The sequence below is a fragment of the Palaemon carinicauda genome, chromosome 45 (assembly GCF_036898095.1).
Source record: "Palaemon carinicauda isolate YSFRI2023 chromosome 45, ASM3689809v2, whole genome shotgun sequence".
NCBI classification, from domain to species: Eukaryota; Metazoa; Arthropoda; class Malacostraca; order Decapoda; family Palaemonidae; genus Palaemon; species Palaemon carinicauda.
The window spans coordinates 14,651,374-14,675,098 of NC_090769.1; the positions used below are offsets into that span (position 1 = coordinate 14,651,374).

The window sequence follows — 23,725 nt, forward strand, 5'->3', positions numbered from 1 at the left end:
ACATAACTAACTGGTATTCCCAGGACACGGTTACATTTTCAGAGGCATATAGGCCTAGTCCAGAAAATATTTGCCTCAGTAATGTCTTGCACCCACGACATTTTACCTACGCATAACTGCAAAAGAGAAAAACACTTGAGCAGCTTCTATACAACATACTTCACAGGTACTTATCAATTTTATTTAAATATCATCGATAAATCGTCCGCAAAACTACAGACATCAAACCAGGAACGAGCCAAGTATCTCAAGAAAGTCGTTACATGAAAGAAGCGCCCGGGAAAGCGTTTGAAATAATCAAACCAAAGTTTCGTCTGACAAAGGACACATGTCCGTAGGACAAAATGGACATCATGCAGTGAATGGAAGTCCAAAAGAAAGGCCGCCGTTTAGAGAGAGAAATCGGACAGGCGATTCATCAAATGATTTCTCTCGCCCTCACGTCTATTACAATTAAACTCCCTTACACCACTAGACCCAGTGGGGATACGAAAGCTAACAATGGCTAGAAATTTCAGTACCGAGAAGTTAAGCTTTTCAAGCTTTCTTAATTTCTCATAATTCTTTCTCTCTCTTTTCCTCTAAGGGTGCTTCATGCGGTCAGCGAGGAAGCGTTAATTAAACCAACAAGATTGGTTCTATGGTGGTGATTATAGTCGTTTGCACTTCCATAGACCTTTAGTGATCATTTCCATGCTAATGTCATAATTTATTTTGTTTAAAATGTTTGTAACATATCAACTACAAATATATTAATATACCATCACGCTTGCAACTTTAAACCCCTTTACTTTTGTTAGGAATTTGCATAAAATAGTATAAACTAATGCAACTCACCGTTGATTTTATGTCCTATAGGAAAGAAACTGTATAAGAATCATCGCAGCTAAGGGCAACTTCAATGCACCTGTAAGAGGCGAAACCACTTCACACAACGAAAGAAGGATCCGAAAGAGAGAGCGCTCTCGCACACCCACTCGTTACGACTGATAAACTTATACTGATTACAGTCTGCCTCTGAAGTTGAGTTTAGCATCCTCACTCAGTCAGCTGAGCGACTGACTTCGCCGAGAGGCAGGATCTACAGAACGCAGTGTTGCCAGATATGGGGATTTATCCCTAGATTTGTGGATTTTGGGTGTCTGGTGGGGATATTCTGTACAAATTTCTATGAAGAAGAAACACAGATGAGTAAACCTTTATATTGTTGCAATTAGTTTGCTTGCACTTACATGAAGTATAGTTAGCAATTTCTATATTAGTAAAGCCTAAAAGATCAGAAGAAAGTAATTTTTTTGTGGAAATGGGGATTTTTGGGATGTTTGGGGGATTTTTAAACTAACCCATCTAGCAACACTGGCAGGATGGATGCACGAGGGTTTGTTTAGTGGTGGCGAAGAGATGACCCTGACCAGGAATTTTTTTATCTCTCTCTTTCTCTCTCACTGTTTTGTGTTATTTTATCCATTTAATCGTGAAAGTTTTAAGTCTATATGTTATTATTTATTCTTATCTCTAGAAGCATTCTTGCACATTTGTACTGCCGGATAATATGATATTACAAATTGGAATCTACGAATATAGTCATTTAAAGAAAAAAACATTTAAAGTTTGCTATTCTTATATAAATGCAGATGTATTTAGACGTACGTGTATTTGAAACCATGAATATATATAGGTATTGTGAAGATAATTTATATGAAATAACTACAAACAGGTTTTCATACTGCAGTTGCCATGGCGATATTATTGTTTTAGATATTGGTACAGAAGTCACATTTAATTTTACATCAACATATAGTTTCAGAAGTATAAAATAAATCACAAATGTTATGTCGGGTTTAGTTTTAATTCTTTTGACAGTTTCGATATGCGAACAAATTTGACGAAGAGAATGGGTTGCCTCAATTTATACATAGGTCTAGTGTTTGATATTTTAAACAATAGCTTCTCTTTAATTGTCTCAATCAATTGGCCTTATTTTAATTTGTTACATGAATTACTTTACTTTCTTTAGAATTATTTCAACATTATCAACCAATGAATTTATGGTCAATGAACATTACAAATCTCTCTCTCTCTCTCTCTCTCTCTCTCTCTCTCTCTCTCCCTCTCTCTCTCTCTCTCTTCTATACAACGCACGGCTACCTCCGTTCCTTTCTACGCCTGCCCTTTTTCCCATTTCTTTACGTTCTTCTTCAACTGAAAAAGGATATCCCGAAGTTTTTGACAACACAGGATTTCCAGTCTGTTGTTCTTGGGTTTTCCAGTTAAGTCCTTACCCCTTCAACTGACATGAAAGGAAACAGATTTGCATAGATTATCGGCAGAGGCTTCATTCAAAGTAGTCCTATGTGTACATTGATCGCCTCACACAAATATTGAACCAAAAGATTTTCATCTAGACCTAGGATTAGGATGGATGTTCTATTGAAGGGAACTTATAAATAGGAAGTCTTCAGCAACCAACCCTACAGTAGAGAAGGACAAAATTAGCCCTTAGTTAAAGCACCACCTGGTTGCTATGATGTCGACCAGATAGAAACAAAGATGATATCCTAAAGATTTGGTATTAGGCGTGTTTAGTTTTTAAACGAAGAGCAGCTGTTTCTCCGGGACGGAATTAGGAGGCCCTCTCTTGCCCCATAGTACCCTGCGGCAGGTATGTACGCTCATTTATATATCAGAAATGGTTCCTAACAAGTCTGTTAGACTCAGGATAAAGATGACTGCTACAAACATAATTTCTGCAAGGATACAGCCATCTGTAGCCGTGCTTTCCAATGGAAAAATAAATGTCTTGTGAACACACACATGCAATATATATATATATATATATATATATATATATATATATATATATATATATATATATATATATGCGTGTGTGTGTATGTGTTTGTGTATTATGTACATGCAATAGTGCAAAATAGGGGTGAATGGTACTTTGAGGGTGGATTTGAAGTAATGGTTATGAGCCATCTACGGAAGTGTATGTTGTTAAGAGTTTGTTTCATCCACGATTCAGAAGTTGAAGGAAGAAAACCGTAGTGAATATAATTTGTCTCGGTAGCCCCCTCCTGTTGGAGGTAACACGGCGAAGTTGAATATATGCTTATAGCATCTTGCTTTACCAACTATGGTTGTAGCTTAACTAGTAATAATAATAATAATAATAATAATAATAATAATAATAATAATAATATAGTGTGGTTTAGAAATCAATGTAGTTCAAGGAGGGCCTTCTCACGCTGCTGGAAATAACCGTGCGGCAGAATAACCGGACGTTAGTGATACCCAAACCGCATGCACGGTTAAAGCCGGTTTACATGGCGATAGTTTACCGGCATCATAAGAGTCCTCGTGCAAACGCTTACTATCCTGGGAAGTTTACTTGCCGCTAGTTACTGGCGCCAGTGAACTGTTAGAATACTAAAAGGCCCTTTTACACGAAGATAGTTCAGTGGAACCAAGTAAACTCTCCAGGATTGTAAGCGTTCGCACGAGGACAGTTTTTGGGGTAGAAGTTGCCACCAGTAGCGAGCAGGACGTAGCTTCATTTGCGTATTTTATAGAATATGATTTTCAAATTTATTGTTCCATTGCGTAAGAATGAATCAGCTCTTAAAGGTTTAAAGGCCACCCATGAATGGCAGAGGCAAGGGACAGTGACATTGTCCTAACAAGCAAGACGATGCCCTAGAGACTGACCATATTTCATATGTTCAGCGCCAAGCCCCCTCTCCACCCAAGCTAGGAACAGGAAGGGACAGGCAATGGCTGCTGATGACTCAGCAGATAGATCTATAGGCTACCCCTAGCCCCCATCCTTAGCCCACAAGGATGGTAAAGTTGCAGACACTAAAGGAACTAACGAGTTTGAGCGGGACTCGAATTACCGTCTGGTGATCACCAGGCAGAGACGTTACCAATCAGGTCACACCAACCTTTTAAACCAAGACAGATGAGGATGATAAATATCCTTTACTCCTGCTCCACTTTTCTTAGATTTTTCCACTTTTATCACATTCTTGCTTATAAACTCTCTTCAGAGTTTTGATTTTCTTTCTTAAAAGAATCAAGGTTGGTGATGTTTACTTCCAATTCAATCAGAGCATCTCTTATTTCTTGAAAAGCTAAATTACATCCCGCTTATTACGATTCATGCAATCGTTATGTCAAATGTTCCACAAACATTCAAATTCCTCGTATTTATCCAAAAACTTCATTATATCCTCGGAATTCCACTTCTCTGACTTGATTATCCTTCTGGGAAAGTTTGCCTTTGCATGCGGATAGTTACTGGCCAGTAGCTCAAGTGCCCGGATGGTGGCCAGTAAAGTAGCCGGGATTTCAATTCTACTTGCCACTATCTTGGACAGTTAACTCTCCAGTGCAGTTTACTACCTCTGTCTTTGCACGGGGATAGTTTACTGACGCCAGTAAATTGGCGCTAGTAAACTATCCTCGTGTAAACGGGCCTTAGGAAGTTTAACAAAAGCAGTAACGTATTTTATTGTATCACGACTTAACAGTGGAATAGAAAACATTCTTATCTTTATACATTTCATATATAAACCACATGTAGATTATCATATTTCTAAATTTCTTCTGCACTCTCTCTCTCTCTCTCTCTCTCTCTCTCTCTCTCTCTCTCTCTCTCTCTCTCTCTCTCTCTCTCTCATATATATATATATATATATATATATATATATATATATATATATATATATATATATACATATATATATATATATATATATATATATATATATATATATCATTGAATAACGTTTTTGAGTTAAGAATTTTAAGAAAAATGTGTCTGTCACTGATTTCCATATTAATTTGAAACATAAATCGTTTCCGAAGAAAAGCTGACCCCTTTATCTGTGAAATTCAATACGGAGTATCATATGCAGTAAGTGGTTTCAGTTTGATACCTCTGCATTTGAGAATAAGATATTGGTGATTCAAGCAGGCACGTAGACATATCAGACTACGAGTATGTTACACCACAAGAGGGAAAAAACGAAATAATTCCGTACCAGGTAGAAGCGAGAGGTCAAGAATGACTGCTATTTACTTTGCATTGTTCAAAGTCAAAACTTGCAGTGTTATGATGAGTTTTTGCCTGCTTGCGATGGACACTTGTGTGGCTATAATTGACAAACCTAGTCTCTTTTGTCTCCTTGGCAGCGCCATGATATTTGAAGATGACTGCGTTCACTTGCGATTCATTCATCATGTTCTCATGATATTTATTCTAAACTTTATAAATTTCTTTATTTATCAGATTTCAAACCCTCAGCTATATCATAAAAATAAAACTTAACAAAAATGTAAATGAGTGTTAGCAATGCCTGCGACGCATCTGTGTTAGGCCGAGTATTACATTTTCTATGCTGTATAGAGATTTCCAATTAAATTCTGAACTTTTTTAAATAATCTTGAGCGGAAATCGGGCTTTCAAACATTTGTTTTACACTGGAACCCCAACGCCTGTGTTGAAAAGATCGTAAATTGTACAATGGAATTTTCTTTTGGCTTCACTGATCCCGAATGACTGATCGTATGGCTGTATTTTAAATGAAAATATTTCTATTCCAATATTTTTTTTAGGATTCAGTTACGCTTAAAAATAATTCAGGATACAGGTTTAATGAAATTCATTCAGTATCCTGATTTCTACTGATTGCAATTTAAAGGAAAAAAAAAACATCTCTCGCTCGAAGTAATCGTTATAGGCCTACTTTCAGTAAGGTTTGTTAGATTATAAGTCAATTCCTAAACTAATGGTCGATGGTTTTACCTAAAATTGCACTCACAATAGTTATTGCTGTTATTCTTATTCATCTGTTGCTAATACTTTTATAGGTAAGTGTTATTGAATCTCATTTATAGTGGAGGAATATTTCATTTTCACGTACATGCTCTGTACTCCATACTCACATTTTTCATTTTGAAACTCTTAGATACTTCTTCGTATTGAAGGGATGGTGACAATATGTTTTAAGAAAGCAGACTTATTAGAATCTATCCAAGGTCGGATGGACACCAAAAAATTAAAGGAAGGAAGAAAAAAGTTTAATATACAAGAGAAATTGCAGATCAGATTTTTGAAAGATTGAAGATTATAGAAAAATGGGAAACAGATGCAAGATAGAATTCTTATAAGTGACAGCGGTTGTAAGGGGGTCCAATCTAAAACAACATCTAAAACAACTGCCAAATGGTGATAAGGAAACACACGAAATCTTTGAGAGTTTATTATTAAACCGATGGAATGTCAGAGACAGCGATGAAGACTATGGAAATACGGACACATTTTGTTTCCTCTTCAAAATACCGCAAGATAAAGCATTGAAATCACATCTCTACAATTTTGGATCTTTTTTTTTTCGAGAAGGGCATTTCGCTTTTGAGAGAAATATGAGGTCGTATGAGGAGCCATTTTGGCTTTTTTTATGGAGTTCGGTTTGCTAACATTTGAGAGTGAAATTTTCTCTCTCTCTCTCTCTCTCTCTCTCTCTCTCTCTCTCTCTCTCTCTCTCTCTCTCTCTCTCTCTCTCTCTTATTTTACTAACATAATAGGCGGCTTAAAATAACATTGAACATGAATAAATTCATGATTTTTTTTTAATATCTGAGAAGTTATACGAATGAAGATAGTGAGGAACTGTATATTTCCTAAAATGTTATCAAATTAATTTGAAAATTCCTCACAATAAAAAAGGTAAGAGATGAAATTGCAGCATATAACATAAACAAACAAGAACTCATAAAAGAAAATTCCCATATCCAACAACACCAAAAACCTATTTAGACTGAAGTTAATTTGCAATCACTAGCTCTCATTCACACATTAACATGACACTGCGAAACACGTGTTATAAGGTTACAATTACTTTGCATAGACAAATGTTTAGAATAGAAAAAAAAAAAGTATATTGTTAATTGTTATTCCGTCAGTCACCTGCAGATTCAAGTTGCATCTACTCACTCAGATCATAATCATGTGTCAAAGTGACAAACTCCTTATCATTGAATGTTAAAATTTGCAATTACTGTTAATGAAAGACGACCTCGTATTGTCCCCACGAACAAAATCCCCTTCAAGGAAAAACAATGGAAAAAAGTGCCTATCACATCAGAAATTACAAACACCTTTCTTAGTTGTCTATAACATCCGCATAGTCTATGGCATCACCACACTAGTCACATATGCTCTTGGAAATCATTATCTTTTTTTTTTTTTTGGTTATTTATCGTTTTTATCACATAATTACTAACAGGAGTCTCCTCCACCTGTAGGTTGGCCTAAGAAAGTGCCAACAGCTTTTTGGATAATTATTGTTAAAAGATTGTACTATATATCGAATAGAGAGATCTTTCTGATGTCTACAGTAATGTTCACCAGAGTTTAACTCCCTGAAAGAAATAAAACCACTCGTGCGTACACTCAGTCTATATATCTTTTTTTTTTATTTCACATTTTGAAGAAATTTGATTGTAACTGAAAGCATTCGCTAAGTTTTGATTGGTCTAATAGGAGAAAGAACCTCTAGGCGATGAAAAGGCTAACTGGGACACACGCAATCCGAAAAAGGCTCACATTCCACTTTATTTTGAAATTGGCTCGCAATCCACTTATTTTCCTAAAGTATCGTTTATTATGGCTCAGGTAATATATAAAACAGAAAAAGAGCAATTATAATTAGTGCAGTATTTCCCTTTTACCGTAAAACAACGATTAAAACCAGTGAGGGGAGAGAGGGGGAAAAATTTCATAAACATTTAAAGAAAATCTGAATGTTTATATTACCTTGAAACTCGAATCACCAAGGACTGTAAAATGATACTTATTTTCCAGTACAATCTGTGGACTGCGAAGGATTGCGGTGTCCCTTTTGATGACATTGACACTAACAGTAGTAACCTCCTTTTATCAGACATCTGAGAGTTGCCATGAAGTTTATGTTATATACACAACACCAGGAAACACTGAATACTGGCTGCCAAACAACGCGCAGAGTCGATAGATGGCAGCACCTACTCTGCCTAGCCAACCAGCCGAAGTAGAACTAAAGCTGATCCGAGCATGAATGAGAGGTGACTTTTTTTTCAACATTTTCTCTGTTTTCTTGATGACGCGAGTTCTGCTGATGCTGCGATACGAATTTATTTTATTTAGCATATTATGGCGTTAAGAAGCGCTATTTTCTTATTTGTTAAAAGTCAGGCTTAACTTTCGGTACTCAACAGCATTTGTGTCATTCTTCTAAAGGACAGACTCACATATATACAAAAATATCTTTCAATGTAATGTTTTTTTTTTTTTTCAATAAAATCTCTGATTTGTATCACTTCATAATTTTTGGAAGATTAAAAATCTTTTTCAAGTCTTCATCTGGGTATTTCAAGGAATTTTCACAACCCGGTTTCTTTCTAATATGACTGACATAGGACACATTCCTTCCAGTTCTGGCTCTTCACTGTTCGCGAACCTTGGGCCTTCCAAAGCACTACTCACCGTTATATAAAAACAAAAAAATCCACATGATTTTGTATCACTGTAAATGTGCATCTTCATAGATATATGCAGTGTGATGAATTGAGATTTCCAATCTCAAAACTTATGCGGTGATAAAACTTTGAATATTTCTAAAAGATAAAATGGTGAATTTCATGAAACACATTTTGCCAAAGGTAGAAAATGGTATGGATAATAAATAATTTTTTTAAGTGGCATTATTGCCAAGGTGTCCATGTGTAGGCTAGAAGTGTTGGTGATAAAAAATGTTGCTGCTTTTCATGTGAAGTTATTGTTATATTTTTCAAGCTAAGCGAATACTGTTCAAATATATTCCAAGACTTATATACAATAGATAAAAAGGAATTATGCTGAAATAGCAAATTTGTATATACAAATTGGTCATTTGATTTTGGCACATTAATTAAATTCTCATTGGTCTTGTAAAAGTGGGACACATTTACGATTCTAAAATTACATAAGAATCTTATTTTGATTTAAAGTCATACAGACCAAGTCACCTGTAACTGCAAAGATATTCTACCTCATTGTAACTATGATGTTTAACCTTCTGGGATCATCCATGTGCCACGCCTGTGCATAGAACGCTCGAAATGGACCTACCTCTGAATACCATGCTTTGTAAAAGAGGAAAATTTTACGGAAAAATAACGTAGCTTCAGGATTACAATAATGATAATAATGTACCTAGCTGACAATTATTCATATCAATGGTAAAACTCTTATTCTAAACCATTTCGCACTATAGAATCTGAAGAATTTCTCCAAGATATAAGTTCTTACTTACTTCTATAAAACCTTTTTCATAATGTAAATATAGCACTTTTAAAATCTTATTGGCCTGTTAATAGTTTATATAGGACATATCTGTTTTGACGTTGTCACTGTTTTTAGAATGATTTATTGTTAACTTGTTCTCATCATTTATTTCCTTATTTCCTTTCCTCACTGGGCTATTTTTCCCTATTGGAGCCCTTGGACTTATAGCATCTTGCTTTTCCAACTAGGGATGTAGCTTGGCTAGTAATAATAATAATAATAATAATAATAATAATAATAATATGGATTTTCTTCCTATTCGGCTTCGTAACATCCGAGAAGACATCACATACAGTATCCCACATTTGATCGAGAGACAATAGATTTCCACAAATTATTCTGTTCATGTACTTCTCTCTCCGTCTCCTTTACTGCAATTACTGGATTATATCATTGATTGCGTTTTCACTTGCGTTTAATATTTTCCTCCCTCCGTCATTTACATAAAAATTAATCTTGTCTCTCCGAACCTTAAAATATTCATGAAATATTCTCTATTCCTCATAATCTTCACAGTATGATAATGAATTTTTGATATGATTATCCTATTCTATTTTGTTCTTGGTTCTATCAGACCCTGGTTATTATGGCTATTCCCTCGGCCTTCGAATTAGTAAAGCATAAGGTACACTGTTAGAAATTTGCCGTAAAAAAACGGTAAAAATCCTGGAATAAATGTTTCCAAGCATTTACCGTATCAAAAACGGATATATTCACATACAGGAGTGATATTACGGTCACTAACCCGTAAAAGATAATAACAAAGTAAGGTAAAAATTACGTTCGACTGTATATTTACTGAAATACGGATGAGAACAGCATATTTTTACGGAGAATTTCGGATTTGAATTACGGTTTTTTAACTGTATTTTCCTCATGACCTGGAATTAAAATGACGAAAGGGACCAACTGACACCTTGATCGAGATAGTGACTTGGCCAACATTAAATTTTTGTTACAGGAATAAAAAAAATTGATTCATATAAACAATTTAAGCTTGATTATCAATTCCTGACTTACATCGGAGACTTTTGGAAGAAAGTGGATCTTAGGACTTTTAAGTACGAGATGAAATCCTGAATGAATAGATCTTATCCAATGCATCAACTTGTATAAGTGACCAAGTCATTCGGGAAGTGGAACCTGAAATGTCACGAAGTTTTGTTAGTATGATAATAGTAAATGTCACTTGTACTGCTTCAGAGGCTTGTAAATTCAATAGCAGCAAGTTCAAACTTGCAGCAAATGTTTTTATGTTGAACAGGCTTACATAGATCTTTTTATAGTCTATATATGAAATATAAGTTTTAATGTTATTTTTTAAAAACATTTTAACTTATTTTAATATTTCAGTATTTCTCATATCGTTTATTCATTTTCTTATTTCCTTTCCTCACTGCGCTATTTTTCCCTGTTGGAGCCCTTGGGATTATAGCATCTTGCTTTTCCAACTAGGGTTGTAGCTTAGCTAGTAATAATAATAATAATAATAATAATAATAATAATAATAATAGCAGGCATGTAAATCGAAAGGGAGACTTGTAAATTATACTCATTATATAAACATTAGTTGATAGATCGATGGTAACACTGGTATTACCACTGAAGTAATAGAGGCTGTTTGATACCTAAAGACTTGAAGATTACGATAATCGAGATTTTTATATCAGCACTGAAGACTTACAAACCAAAATTGAGGCATCTCTAAATACTGTTTCATTAACTTCAATGAAGTTGGTAAAGCTTCAGTAGTCAAAGTTGTCTTTTTACTTTAAGAGGACTACCAAGTCCCTAAAGACTGTGCAGTTTGAGTTCAGATATTATCAGTGATGGAGATCGATCTTGGAATAGAAAGAAAAAATAGAACAACTAAAGAACTCTCGATTTCATCATTTCAATGACGAAGATCTCAAGAAAACTGAAAAGATAAATGTTCACAATGTCAAGGTACACATTACATTTCACAAGGTATACACGTCTCTTAAATACACTAACGTTTCCTATAAGAAGACATTTGACACAGTTAATATTTGCTACAAGTTAACATACCAGCTATATTCTATTAAACAGTAAAGACTCTCGCTAAGCTACGACGCTACATTTTGTCTACGTTCATTCATGTCGCCTTCTCTGGACAATGCCACGTTCCTTGACGTTCAGACCCGCCTCGCTGGATCCGAAGGCGGCAGACGCCCTATTCTGAGGGACGTATAAATACATCGGCCCACTCTGAAGTATGTAGAGATACACACCTCGTATCAAGTAATGCATTCATTAATCGTTATGTTCGAGTATCTGTCTGAAGCGGTTTTACATTTAAAGGTTTCTTGAAGGGTATATGGCTTTTTATATGAAACACTGTACCGGATGACTAGCTTAGAACAGGCAGACAGTTCAATGGTTTCCCGTTGGACACCGTTAAACAAACTTTCTGTGGTTGACGATTCTCAATTTACAGTCAAATTACATTCACCTAAAATAGGTTATTCAGATTCCGATATCTCATACGACTGCTTTTGAATAACATACGTCATTGATGGAACTTTGAAGAGAATAATTTACAAAGGCTGTAGACTGTCGTGAAAAATTGCAGCTTTGCTTAAATACAGAATCCAAAATTAGGAAGTCTTAAGCGACACACGCTGGAAATGAAAATGTTTTGGCTTTATTACTATATGGAAAATATTTAAGTGGGTATTAGGAAATTTTTTGAAATGCTCCTCTGCTCTCAAATAGCATGCATGAAAGAGCAGACTACGATGAAGAGCCTCTGCAATAATGTTGCGCGTTAATTTGGGGAAAAATAATGGCGGGACCTTTACCGTAATATACTTTCAGTTTAAATGTTTGGAAGCCAATGGGAGAATCTGAATAGTGAGTAAACTTCTCAGCATATGGTGAAAACTGATAGGTACTTTCAAACAGTACGATAAGATAAAATAAATAGTTGAGCTTTAAGATGCGTAGGTAATTCCATTCAGCACATTTTAATGAGTATCGAGTGTCAAATGTCCAGAACAACATGGCTTTAATGCCAATCTAAGCTGGCAGGGCAATTTAACATAAAATTTACCATCTTATTGATTTATAATTTTTGCATATATTTCCTACTTTAATTCGTACGAGATATATTTCTAAATGAATTATGCAATGTAAACATGGCAATGTTAATGAAAAAGTAAAATAATGATTCTATAAGAACTATGCGTACAGTGACTCGAATATTTTCGTGACGATAAGAATGCAATGAAAATTGTCCTTAAAAATAGTTTGAAACGAAAGTATTTAATGTATTTTAATGCCCTAATTATCCTTACAACTGGATGTTGAAAATAACACCTATAATAAACATCATTACATCTCGTAAAAAATATAAAAACCAAATGGATAAAGAAACAGTGGGAGCTGACTATATCAAAACAAAATAAGCCAATATAAGTGTTTGTTTAATAATGAACGTCAGAATAGATGGGCTTGGACTATGAATTTTAGGCCAAATGCCAGGCACTGGGACCCGGGAGGTCAGTCAGCACCGAATGCCAAAACGGAAAAGACATCTTAAATTGACATTTTTTTCTCTTCTATGCATCAAAATGTGTCTGTCTGCTGTACAAGTAGAAATACCTGGTGACCTACATGGGCAGTGTGTCATACAAAATGTTACTGTTTGACGTCTACACTGTGGGAAAAAGTGTTGTCATGTCTGATGATTAAGGTTACACTGCTACAGCTAACGATAACACTGAGAAATCAGGATCAAAGGGCAAAGAACACCACCCCCTATGTGCTGTAATTGCCCTTTTCATAAATGAAATATAAACCATTTTAATTCAATTTCAATAGGTCGAAGATTAATTTTGCTAAATTAAATACTAATCTACAGTGTCAAGATTGGCATGGTGAAACTATTTTTGGTTTCATATCTTGGCTGACGGACCTTAAAAAAAGGCTTGATGATATGACCTTTATTTCAGGAACCAAGTAGATTGATTAATAATGTTAATAACCGATGCATTGCGTTGCCTGAATTAAAGCTGATGGAGTTGAAGAAAACCATATTTCTTGACTGGAACAAAAGGAAAGATACTTATAATCAATCTTTAAATTTTCCACAGCAACTGTAAATCTGAACAAATCAAAGCGATGAAAATGAAAAGCCATCATAATCAGTGAAATCAATGTCTTGATATGACAACATTTATAAGACTATTTTAACCACCATAATTTATGTAGCACCGATTTCATATTCAGCTAGAAAATCTACACCTAAAAAAGTAAACAAGGTGTTATTTTTATCTTTCCAAATAACAAGAACTTTATCAGTTATGAGTATAACAGAAGACAAAACGGTGCGAAATAAACATCAGCAGAGGGAGAATGTTAACATTGGAGAGTAATTAACAATAAAGGAAAAAGAATAGGAAAGACCCAACGCTTAAATAAAAATGTTCATGATTTCTCTAAATTACTTTAATTACTTGGTATCCCTGATGTTTGGTAAGACACACCCTCGTATTCATATCTAATATAAAAAAAACAGGTTTAATTTTGATTAGGAACTGTAAAAGTGTCTGTCTCGATTTTATACGGTTGTGGATAAAAACTGGAACATTTAATTCAAATCAGTTAGAAAATATAATTATGATTAAGAGGGTATCAATTAATATATAATCAATCACATATATCAATATCTTAATTTCAAGGATAGACGCGTTTTAGTACCGAGAACTTATAAATGATAGCATCGTTTTGTACAAATAATAACAGGCAAGTGTAATGGACGCATATTTCAGCCGGGAAAAGTCTATGAATTTATCGATATTAACATTACAGTTTCACCTTGCCATCTTGTCTGAATATGAGACAGAAGTTTAGTCATTTGATATCAATAAGGAACCGACGAAGATATGAAGAATTTCATTCATGTTATCTCTCCATCATTGATAATATACGATCACTCAGCATTACTTATTGTCCTGTTATCAGCTTTCAGAGATAAGCCTTCAAAGCAGCATTAGTCTCTAATTCTTGTTTCTGAACTGATGAGAGATCGTATACAATCTACAGTTTCTATTCTCTTACAGACTCGATCTCCCATCTCTTGCTTTAAAACGTTTGACACGAATTACGTGGAAGCCAAAACATTTAGTTGAAAGAAGTTATTTTCATTAATAAATTGGAGACATCTCGTGTACTCCTCAGCGTAGAGGCAGAGATGAGAAGTCTTGAAACTATACGTTAATATAGGATAAAATCTAACATTATTATATTCAATGCAAACTCTATATTGAAGTTTTCTCATACGAAAAGTATTCTCCGGGTACTAGCCTCCTTTGATAAAAAATAATCTAAAAATGCCTGTTACTTCCCCAAATCTTATATCAAATATGTAAAAGATGAATTGAAAAGGGTAGCATTCCTACTTAATCTCAAGTGATCAAACACCATGGAAGATAATGAAAAAGTATAAAATAAGATGACATACGTTTTATGAATAAAAATAGCCATCTTATACTCAAATAAAGTACGTATTCTTTATTCTACGCATTGAAACATACGTTGGATACTTTACAAAGCCTCTGATGCATGAATATACTTGTATTATTAAGTGTGACATTCAGTCTTCACAAATAGTAAACGCAACCGCTCTGATTGTTCTTCGTGGTGAGGATATCTTCATATCTATCTATCTTGTTATCTACTATTATCATATCATATTCTTTGCCTTTCGTCTCGAACCTTTTTAACCTCGGAATAAAATTCTTCTAAGATGATCTTGCATTACGGAATGGAAATATATTATCACTGGTGTCTGTAATGAAGCAGAAATGGAATAGTTAAGCTGTCGGCATTAATAGCACTAAACGCATCTATAGTCAATTCTTTTTAGTGAGGCAGATTTGCACCGACTCGCAGGGGTGCCCTTTTTAGCTCGGAAAAGTTTCCTGATCGCTGATTGGATGGACAAGATAATTCTAATCAATCAGATAGCAGGAAACTTTTCCGAGCGAAAAGGGCACCCCTGCGAGTCGGTGCAAATCTGCCTCATTAAAAAGAATTGACTATAGGATATAGATTCAGACATTTCAATATCGTTTACATGCGAAGAGTCTACCTTCTAAATCTTTATTAGCTATAAAGTTTTAATGTCAGCATTGATTTTTAAAAATAAAATAACCATTACCCATTTTAATGTTATTAAAATAAAACAGCATCTGTGGGCTGCTGAAAAACTTTAGAATGTAATGAAATTAGCAATTAATTAAATGACAAACAAAAACCTTCATATAAGCTACTGAAGACCTTCTGCCATATCCCTGTTTGTTTAATATTATCGTTATTATCATTTTCATTATTATCGTACCCATAAATCATAATAAATCATACAAATAGTTGTGTGTAATCTTTCAATTTTCTTAATGGATGCCTCGTCTCTCTCGGGTTTCTCTTCTTTATAAATTTGTATAAGTGTTACATTCCTATATTACAAAGAAATATAAAATTAAGTAAAATTTATCTTAGTAATAAATTCCACGACACGTTTAAACACACATTATGAAACGGATGACATTAAAATGAGAGGATTATGTACATTGAATACAATCATCACAAAAGAAATAAAACACTAGAATTTTACGCTTTCTCTCTTCTTGAATTGTGTTAGCTTGAAAATAACTATATCTCTTTCTCTCTCTCATGTAATTATCTAATGACTAAAAGGGCGAATTGCTAACAAAATTAGAATTCTATTCGTCTTCTTGTATCAGCATTAACTGACAAAGGTTTAATGTCATGGTGTTTTACATTTTCGATCATCTGTCAGTTCCATTACTTTTTTCTCAATTTTTCAGTTTTATTTACTTCTTTCTACTTCCCCTTTTCGACAGTCGTTCATTTGTTGCTCATTGCCATTATAATTCTCTCTTTTTTTTTTATCTCCTTTGGATTTTTCAAGCCTTTCATGCATTTCCATTTGGTAATGAATGAATGAATGAATGAATGATTTGAAGTTTTCTAGCATCCTGACATCGAAGGATAATGTTCCCTTTGGTAATCTAGATGACTTTCTTTCTCCTTAGTTGTAACACCATCTTAATCAATTCTGAATCAAACTGAACACAAGACAGTGGGCCTTCCACTCAATGATCAGAATTCAGGAAGGGACGGACTACCTGGGCCTACTCGCTGAATTCCGAAGAGAAAGATGCCTTTCTGAGGTATTCAGGCAAACATTTCTTTTTGTTATAAAGAAAATGTGTTCACTTCCCTCAAGCAATGTCTTCAGGGCCCTTCTTATCAGATTTTTAATCATCCTTTCAAAAGCTGTTCTAATACTGTCGATTTTTTTTTTCTTGCAACATCCAACGTTTTGCTAGATATCCTTCCGAAAACTGTTTTAATACTGTTGATTTTTGGCTTTTCTTGCAATTATATCCAACGTTTTGCTAGATATCCTTCAAAAACTGTTCTTATACTGTCTATTTTGGGTTTTTCTTGCAATAATATCCAACGTTTTGCTAGATATCCTTCTGAAAATGTTCCTAATACTGTCGATTTTTGGCTTTTCTTGGAATATCCAACGTTTTTTCAGTCCTCGTTTTCCTTAGATAATCATCCCATGTTTTTGTTGGTCGTCGGCGAATACCCACGGAATCCGAATGCCCCCGGTGGGGCAGCAACCCGAAGGAAACGAACGAAACAGTCCTTATTGCTGCTGTGTCCTGGTCTCGTTTTCTCTTATCGTCTTACCGTTCGGTTTGCCAAATGACAGACAAAAAGTGGATTGGAATAAAATCGGAATCCTGGATACCAACACAATGAAATGAAACCACTCGCTGGTTGGCATAAATATAGCTATATATATAATTATATCTCTCTCTATATATATTAATTTATATAATCTTTCTATGTAAACGTTAAATCTACTATCACTTGTTAGGACACAGTAGAAAACTAGCATATAATCACATTGTGCACAGTGGAAAAATTAATATAAACAGGTCAAAGAGCAACCCAAAGCGACGCCACTCTGCGGTGGCCTCAGGAGTTAAGGAGAAGATGAATTCAACAGTTATTCACTTGGTTTCTAAAATCAGTTCATATTTCTTTTGAATGTCTTCCTCACAAGAACTCGTGATACGATTTTTCCCTTATCCAATGCGGGATGTATACAAGGATACCGCATCTTCATGTAAAACACTTTTTTTGATTCTTATTGCATTTTTTGTATCAGTGATACATTTCCGTCTGATGATCAACAATATAATTTCCAATTTCGAGTGAAGTCGAAAGTCTAAAGGCCGTTCAAGCCTTGGTTCAACTAAACAAAGAATCGGTGAATTCATTCAAAATCTTCGGGGTATGGTCTTAGGTAGCAGCTGAGCCCTGATGCCGTCACAGAAGTATACAAAGTCTACTCCTTAGCTTGTTACCCGTTTTGCCTTGCGGTTTGTCACGGCCGCTGCCAGATTCCTGAAAAGAGGTGAATAAATTAATACGAAGAATAGACGAACAATCCATTAAATGAATGAGCGCGCATGCATACTGTAGCACAACGAGACTTGATCAATACCGTAAGCTAATGTTGCTCATAAATAGGGTTATAAGTACAGGAATCATAAACGTCTGTTTAAGACGTTGTACACACAGTCTAAATAAGTCACGATGTCATTGTCATATGTCTTGTTCTGTAGAATGTATTTATGACTAATTTGCCGTAGGGTGAGTGACTATACAGGCATGAATTTACTTATTCTTGCAAATTCATATGATACTTGACGAATTATATTATGCCTTTTTATACTCGGATTACGAAGTATGAAAATTTTCCATTTTTTTTCCAAATTAATGTAAGTTTGTAGATGAAACATTACTTAGTACAGTGCAAACGTGGTTCCTGAACAGCTGAATAAATAAACGATTGAGACTACAGTCTAAAATAGAATCGGAACTGGCGAATGGTAATGTGAAATGGGATGAATGAGCTTTTTTTCGGGGTTATTTTCTCATAATGTTTTCCCCAAAGGACGTTTCTTGGTATAAGAGAGTTTTTTAGGTGATATTCATATTCTTCTGATTTGCTTACCTAGCTCTTGGAAATATCGAGACTCGGAAGCATCGATGAACATTTCGACACTTGAAAGTATCTCGGTATAATTGTCTATTAAAAAAAAAAAAAAAAAAAAAAAAAAAAAAAAAAAAAAAACTCACGTCACATTGATGGTAAAGGGAAATTGGTTCAAAACGATGGGAATTAATCTGGATTTTGGAAAAAAAATAAATAAGACCCCCAAAACCCTATAGGATTTGAAGACGTCTATCCAAGGTCAGCTTTGTACCATGTTTACCGGTAGTTTTGTCTTTCACGAATCTAATATCTCCTACAGAGGGGGAATGACTGACACATGAGATAATTGGACCTTTGAGTCTTTTTATAAAAACGACACAGTGAATCTATAGTATTTACATTCTGAAAATTAATCTGAAATGACGAAAATCCCCACGGATAAACGTAGTCATTAACTGGGCCTCAACTCGTAGTACGAAAAAATTAGATTGAATTTGTGTATTGTATTGAGCAAAGTTAAGCTTTATATAGATAGAAGAGAAAGAATTCAAGAGCTTACAACAGCAAGAAACTTCATCGATCACACAGGAGAAAAAAAAAATTGATAATGACTGCATTCGATATATGAGGTACAATGACCTCAATGTCCAAGTAAAAACTTCGCGTCTGAGAACTTGATACATCATCAGGGTTGGTTGTGTTCAAGGTGACCTACTTGAGTGGGTCCTGTACTTACTATACTACAGAGAGAAGCAGTGGTAGATTCGTTTGTCTGTATAACACAAAGGGGACTTTTGCCATTAAGAAACAAGTAAATGGATTCAATTGAACCATAAAAATTGAGAAAACGTTCAATTCTTAATTTCTGAAAAGATAAGTTTCAAGGTATGGAAACGGCACCGTTTGACTCTGATAAATGAAGCAACACGAGATCTTAATGAGAGGGAAATCTTCAGGAAGATCGTAACTTTGTCACTGAAATTAGAAAGCGTGCAACGCAACGACAGAGAAAGAAGACAAAGGAGTTTATGTGCAAAGGAGATGCATTGTGCAACAGAAAAAATGCCGAGCTGAAAGACATAGCTAATTGTTAATTTAATTTGTATTCATTATCACTCTTATATTCTCATGATTTGTGTTGCCAAGTTTTCAAGTCTAATACTTGAACAACCTGATGAAATGACATTTTATGTTAAACATTATTATAAACACTAGATAACTCGTTTTTGTAAGAACAACCTAATGAAAGTAAATCATATTTTATGCTAAACATTATTATAAACACTAGATAACTCGTTTTTGTAAGAACAACCTAATGAAAGTAAATCATATTTTATGCTAAACATTATAAACACTAGATAACTCGTTTTTGCAAGAACAACCTAATGAAATTAAATTATATTTTATGCTAAACATTATTATAAACACTAGATACTGTAACTCGTTTTTGCAAGAACAACCTAATGAAATTAAATTATATTTGATGCTAAACATTATTATAAACGGTCGATAACTCGATTTTGCAAGAACTACCTAATGAAATGAAATTATATTTTATGCTAAACATTATTATAAACGCTAGATAATTCGTTTTTGCAAGAACTACCTAATGAAATTAAATCATATTTTATGCTAAACATTATTATAAACACAAGATAACTCGATTTGCAAGAACTACCTAATGAAATTAAATTATATTTAATGCTAAACATTATTATAAACGCTAGATAACTCGTTCTTGCAAGAACAACCTAATGAAATTAAATTATATTTTATGCTAAAAATTATTATAAACACCAGATAATTCGTTTATGCAAGATTTATTTAGAATCTTCAGTTGAACACCATAAAAAATTACCATGGATTCCTGTAACGAGATAGGTGTGGATGGAGCAGTCTCCTGTTTGGGTGACATTCTAGCTGGCCTCTGGTCTGTCGAAGAATCCATGACTCTGTCGAGGCGTTTCTCAACGGAACGCCTCTTTCCTCCGCCTTTCAACGCTCTGGCGCCCTTCAACGCCGAACCCAGGCCGAGACGGCCGCGGGTACGCTCCTCTCCCTGCGAAAATGCAAATCTACATTAGGTATCACTCGATATGCGACAAGATTCATGCTAATACATGACCTTGCCTTGTCACTTGAGCAATGTCTGTCAAGAGGCAGGTAAACACATAAGAAACTAGAGGGACACTCAGTACAGAGCATGTCTTCGCCATGACAATTAGTCTTATTGTGCTCTTAAGTCCAATGCGTATTTGTACATCTTGTATTTCCTTCAAAATCTAATGGATTTGTCCTTGGGTCATACCCCTCACGTCCACAAAGTTTCGTTGAAATGGGTTCATTAATTTTTTCGTAATTTTGTTCACATAAAATAAACTATCAAAATATTTACCATTTACTTAAACATTGTGATTATTTTCAAAGTACTTATCCAAAATGATACAGATTCATCGTTCGGTCATACCCCACATATCAACCAAATTTGGTCAAAATCGATACAGTAGTTTTTGTGTAAAGTTGCTCACAAAAAAAAAAAAATTAAATAAATAAAAAATAAAAATAAACGACGACAGGCGTAAATACCCTTCGCAAAATCTTCGATTTTAGCGAAAGCAATTAACTGTTCAAACGGAATATTCAAAATAAATAGCATGGAATATTGGAAAATTACATATTTTCTATTAAGCCTTCTCATAACATGGTACAAACAAATAAAAAATATTAAGTGAATAAAAAAAAACTGTTTTAGGAAATGAAAGATTAGATCATTTTCCAAAAGCAGCTAACTGTTTAAACAGAATATTCAAAATAAATAGCATGGAATATTGGAATATTCCATATTTTCTATTAAGCCTTTTCATAACATGGCACAAACAAATCAAAAATATTAAATGAATAAAAAAACTGTTTTAGGAAATGAAAGATTAGATCATTTTCCAAAGACAATTAACTGTTTAAACGGAATATTCAAAATAAATAACATGGAATATTGGAAAATTACATATTTCCTACTAAGCCTTCTCATAAAATACCGCAAACAAATAAAAAATATTAAGTGAATAAAAAACTGTTTTAGTAAATGAAAGATCAGATAATTTTCCAAAAGCTGAATATTCAATATAAATAGCATGGAATATTGGAAAATTACATATTTTCTATTAAGCCTTCTCATAACATGGCACAAACAAATAAAAAATATCAAGTGAATAAAAAAAACTGTTTTAGGAAATGAAAGATCAGATCATTTTCCCAGGTATCTTACCTTTGGAGGTGAAGGCGCAGTTGCTTGAGATGTCGGCTTGGGATTCAGTGTGATCTTACTGGTAACTAGAAGAAGAGGAAATAGTACTATCATAACCTTTAGAGATATTGTTGTGGTCATTTTTATTCTTGTTGCTTACCGATAGGCTGCTTCATACTGAAAGGAGGGGCTAAAACAACACTGAAACAAAGCTATTGCAATATTATTCTTTGATTGATGTATCAGGAAAGACACTTTTGCCTTTATTATTATCATTATTATTATTATCATTATTATTATTATTATTATTATTATTATTATTATTATCATCATCTTTACTATTATTATAATTATTATTATTATTATTATTATTACTATTATTATTATTGTTAGTAGTAGTAGTAGTAGTAGTAGTAGTAGTATCATCATTATTATTATTATTATTATTATTATTATTATTATTATTATTATTATTATCATTACCGTTACTGATGATAATGGAAATAAATTTTTAATACTTTGAAACCAAGAATATAATTAGGATTTATAGTTTAGACATTCTTGTCTTTTAAAAAGATAAGTCTTGGGTTAACCATAAATAAACAAGTAATACAATCTTAAAACACCTTACCAAGATAGAGAAGTGAAACTCATCAATAAATCAGACAATGAATAAGGCATAAAGAATTACTCTTCAAAATATGCGTCTATTCAAGTTGCAAATTCTACAATGCTTAAAAATTATAAATAAAAGGATCTACACAGGACACAATGTGACATTGTACCGAATCATTATATTTATATTACTAGATACCGAAAAGATTAACTCATACTAAATAAAAAGAGGATTGAAATAGAAATAGATTTCAGTTGGTTTCTTTGCCACCCATCTCCTTTCTTTAAAAAAAAAAAAAAAATTAAGGGGACAGAATGAGAAGTTGCTGCATCTGCTTAAATGAAAACCATATGCGTGAGGGAGGAGTGTTCTTACATCATAAATAACCTTAACGTCTTAAAAAAAAAAGCTACGAGGCGTCCTGTATAAATATAGGCAAGAGATTGTACAAGGAAATAGGAGAACAGAACTGTGAAATGTAACAAGCTTGAATGTAGATATGTGTGCTGGCCATGTTAAGGGTTCTTGCGTTCCTTTTATTTGTAATGTCAATTTTTTTTTTATTTCTTTCTTCTTTGCATTTTTCTGGGCATATCAAACTGTCTGATAAGGGGGTAGCATTCTTTAGATGGGAATAATAGCCAGTAACAGCTATCGACTTTAGAAGGAAAACAATGTTGCTGTCATCCATCTGATAACTTTAAGATATGTAAGAAAAATATCCTCCGATTTATCTAACGTAAATGACAAAACGAGAAAAAACAGTTTTATGCAAATGACTAGAACAACAGTAAACGAAAACTCGCCTCCTCGACCCTTAGTAGATTTTTTAATAAGGATTATGCAAATGAACCCTGCACCTCGTTAGCTGGCTCAAGTCACGAATATCTATCTGTTTGGAGATCCAACGTACCTTCTACTTCGTTTCTCTCAACTGGTCTCTCAATGTACTCGTGGTCAATCCACGTCAATCCCATATCCACTTGTTCCGCCAGCCTCTTCCACTGCTCCCTGTTCCTGGCGCAGCCGTCGTACAAGGGCTTCACCCAAGGGAAGGATTCCGAGAGGGCCTGTGGGAGAAAGGTAAGACGTCTTCATTACTCCTATGACCACTTTAGCTACTGTCACATGGGATTATGCTAATTCTTTCAACTATTTCTGTATAGTATCTAGAGTTCAACTTCATTATATTATTTTCATAACTACTAATCGTTCTCCAGCTTAGACACCATGCCTACAATTATTATTATTATTATTATTATCATTATTATTATTATTATTATTGTTATTATTATTATTATCATCATTATTATTATTATTATTAATATTATTATTATTATCATTATTATTATTATTATTATTATTATTATTATCAAAATGAGGAGATTTACCAGCCCAAAGAGTCAAGCTCGATTCTTACAGGGC

The 23,725-nt window shown here is 34.0% G+C and overlaps 2 protein-coding genes across 2 annotated transcripts in view; both read right to left on the minus strand.

Moving 5' to 3' along the window:
- The window catches only part of LOC137634807 (phospholipid phosphatase 2-like), a 95,422-nt gene extending 94,373 nt beyond the window's left edge, over positions 1 to 1,049 (minus strand). The window contains exon 1 of the mRNA XM_068367356.1: positions 838 to 1,049. The gene's annotated coding sequence lies outside the window, so the exon portion shown is untranslated. The remainder of the gene's footprint in view (positions 1 to 837) is intronic.
- Positions 1,050 to 16,763: 15,714 nt separating this feature from the next.
- The window catches only part of LOC137634830 (cGMP-specific 3',5'-cyclic phosphodiesterase-like), a 362,765-nt gene continuing 355,803 nt past the window's right edge, over positions 16,764 to 23,725 (minus strand). The window contains 4 exon segments of the mRNA XM_068367383.1: positions 16,764 to 17,845; positions 20,299 to 20,499; positions 21,706 to 21,770; positions 23,214 to 23,370. Coding sequence (XP_068223484.1) covers positions 17,768 to 17,845; positions 20,299 to 20,499; positions 21,706 to 21,770; positions 23,214 to 23,370 — 501 coding nt within the window. The 3' untranslated portion in view covers positions 16,764 to 17,767.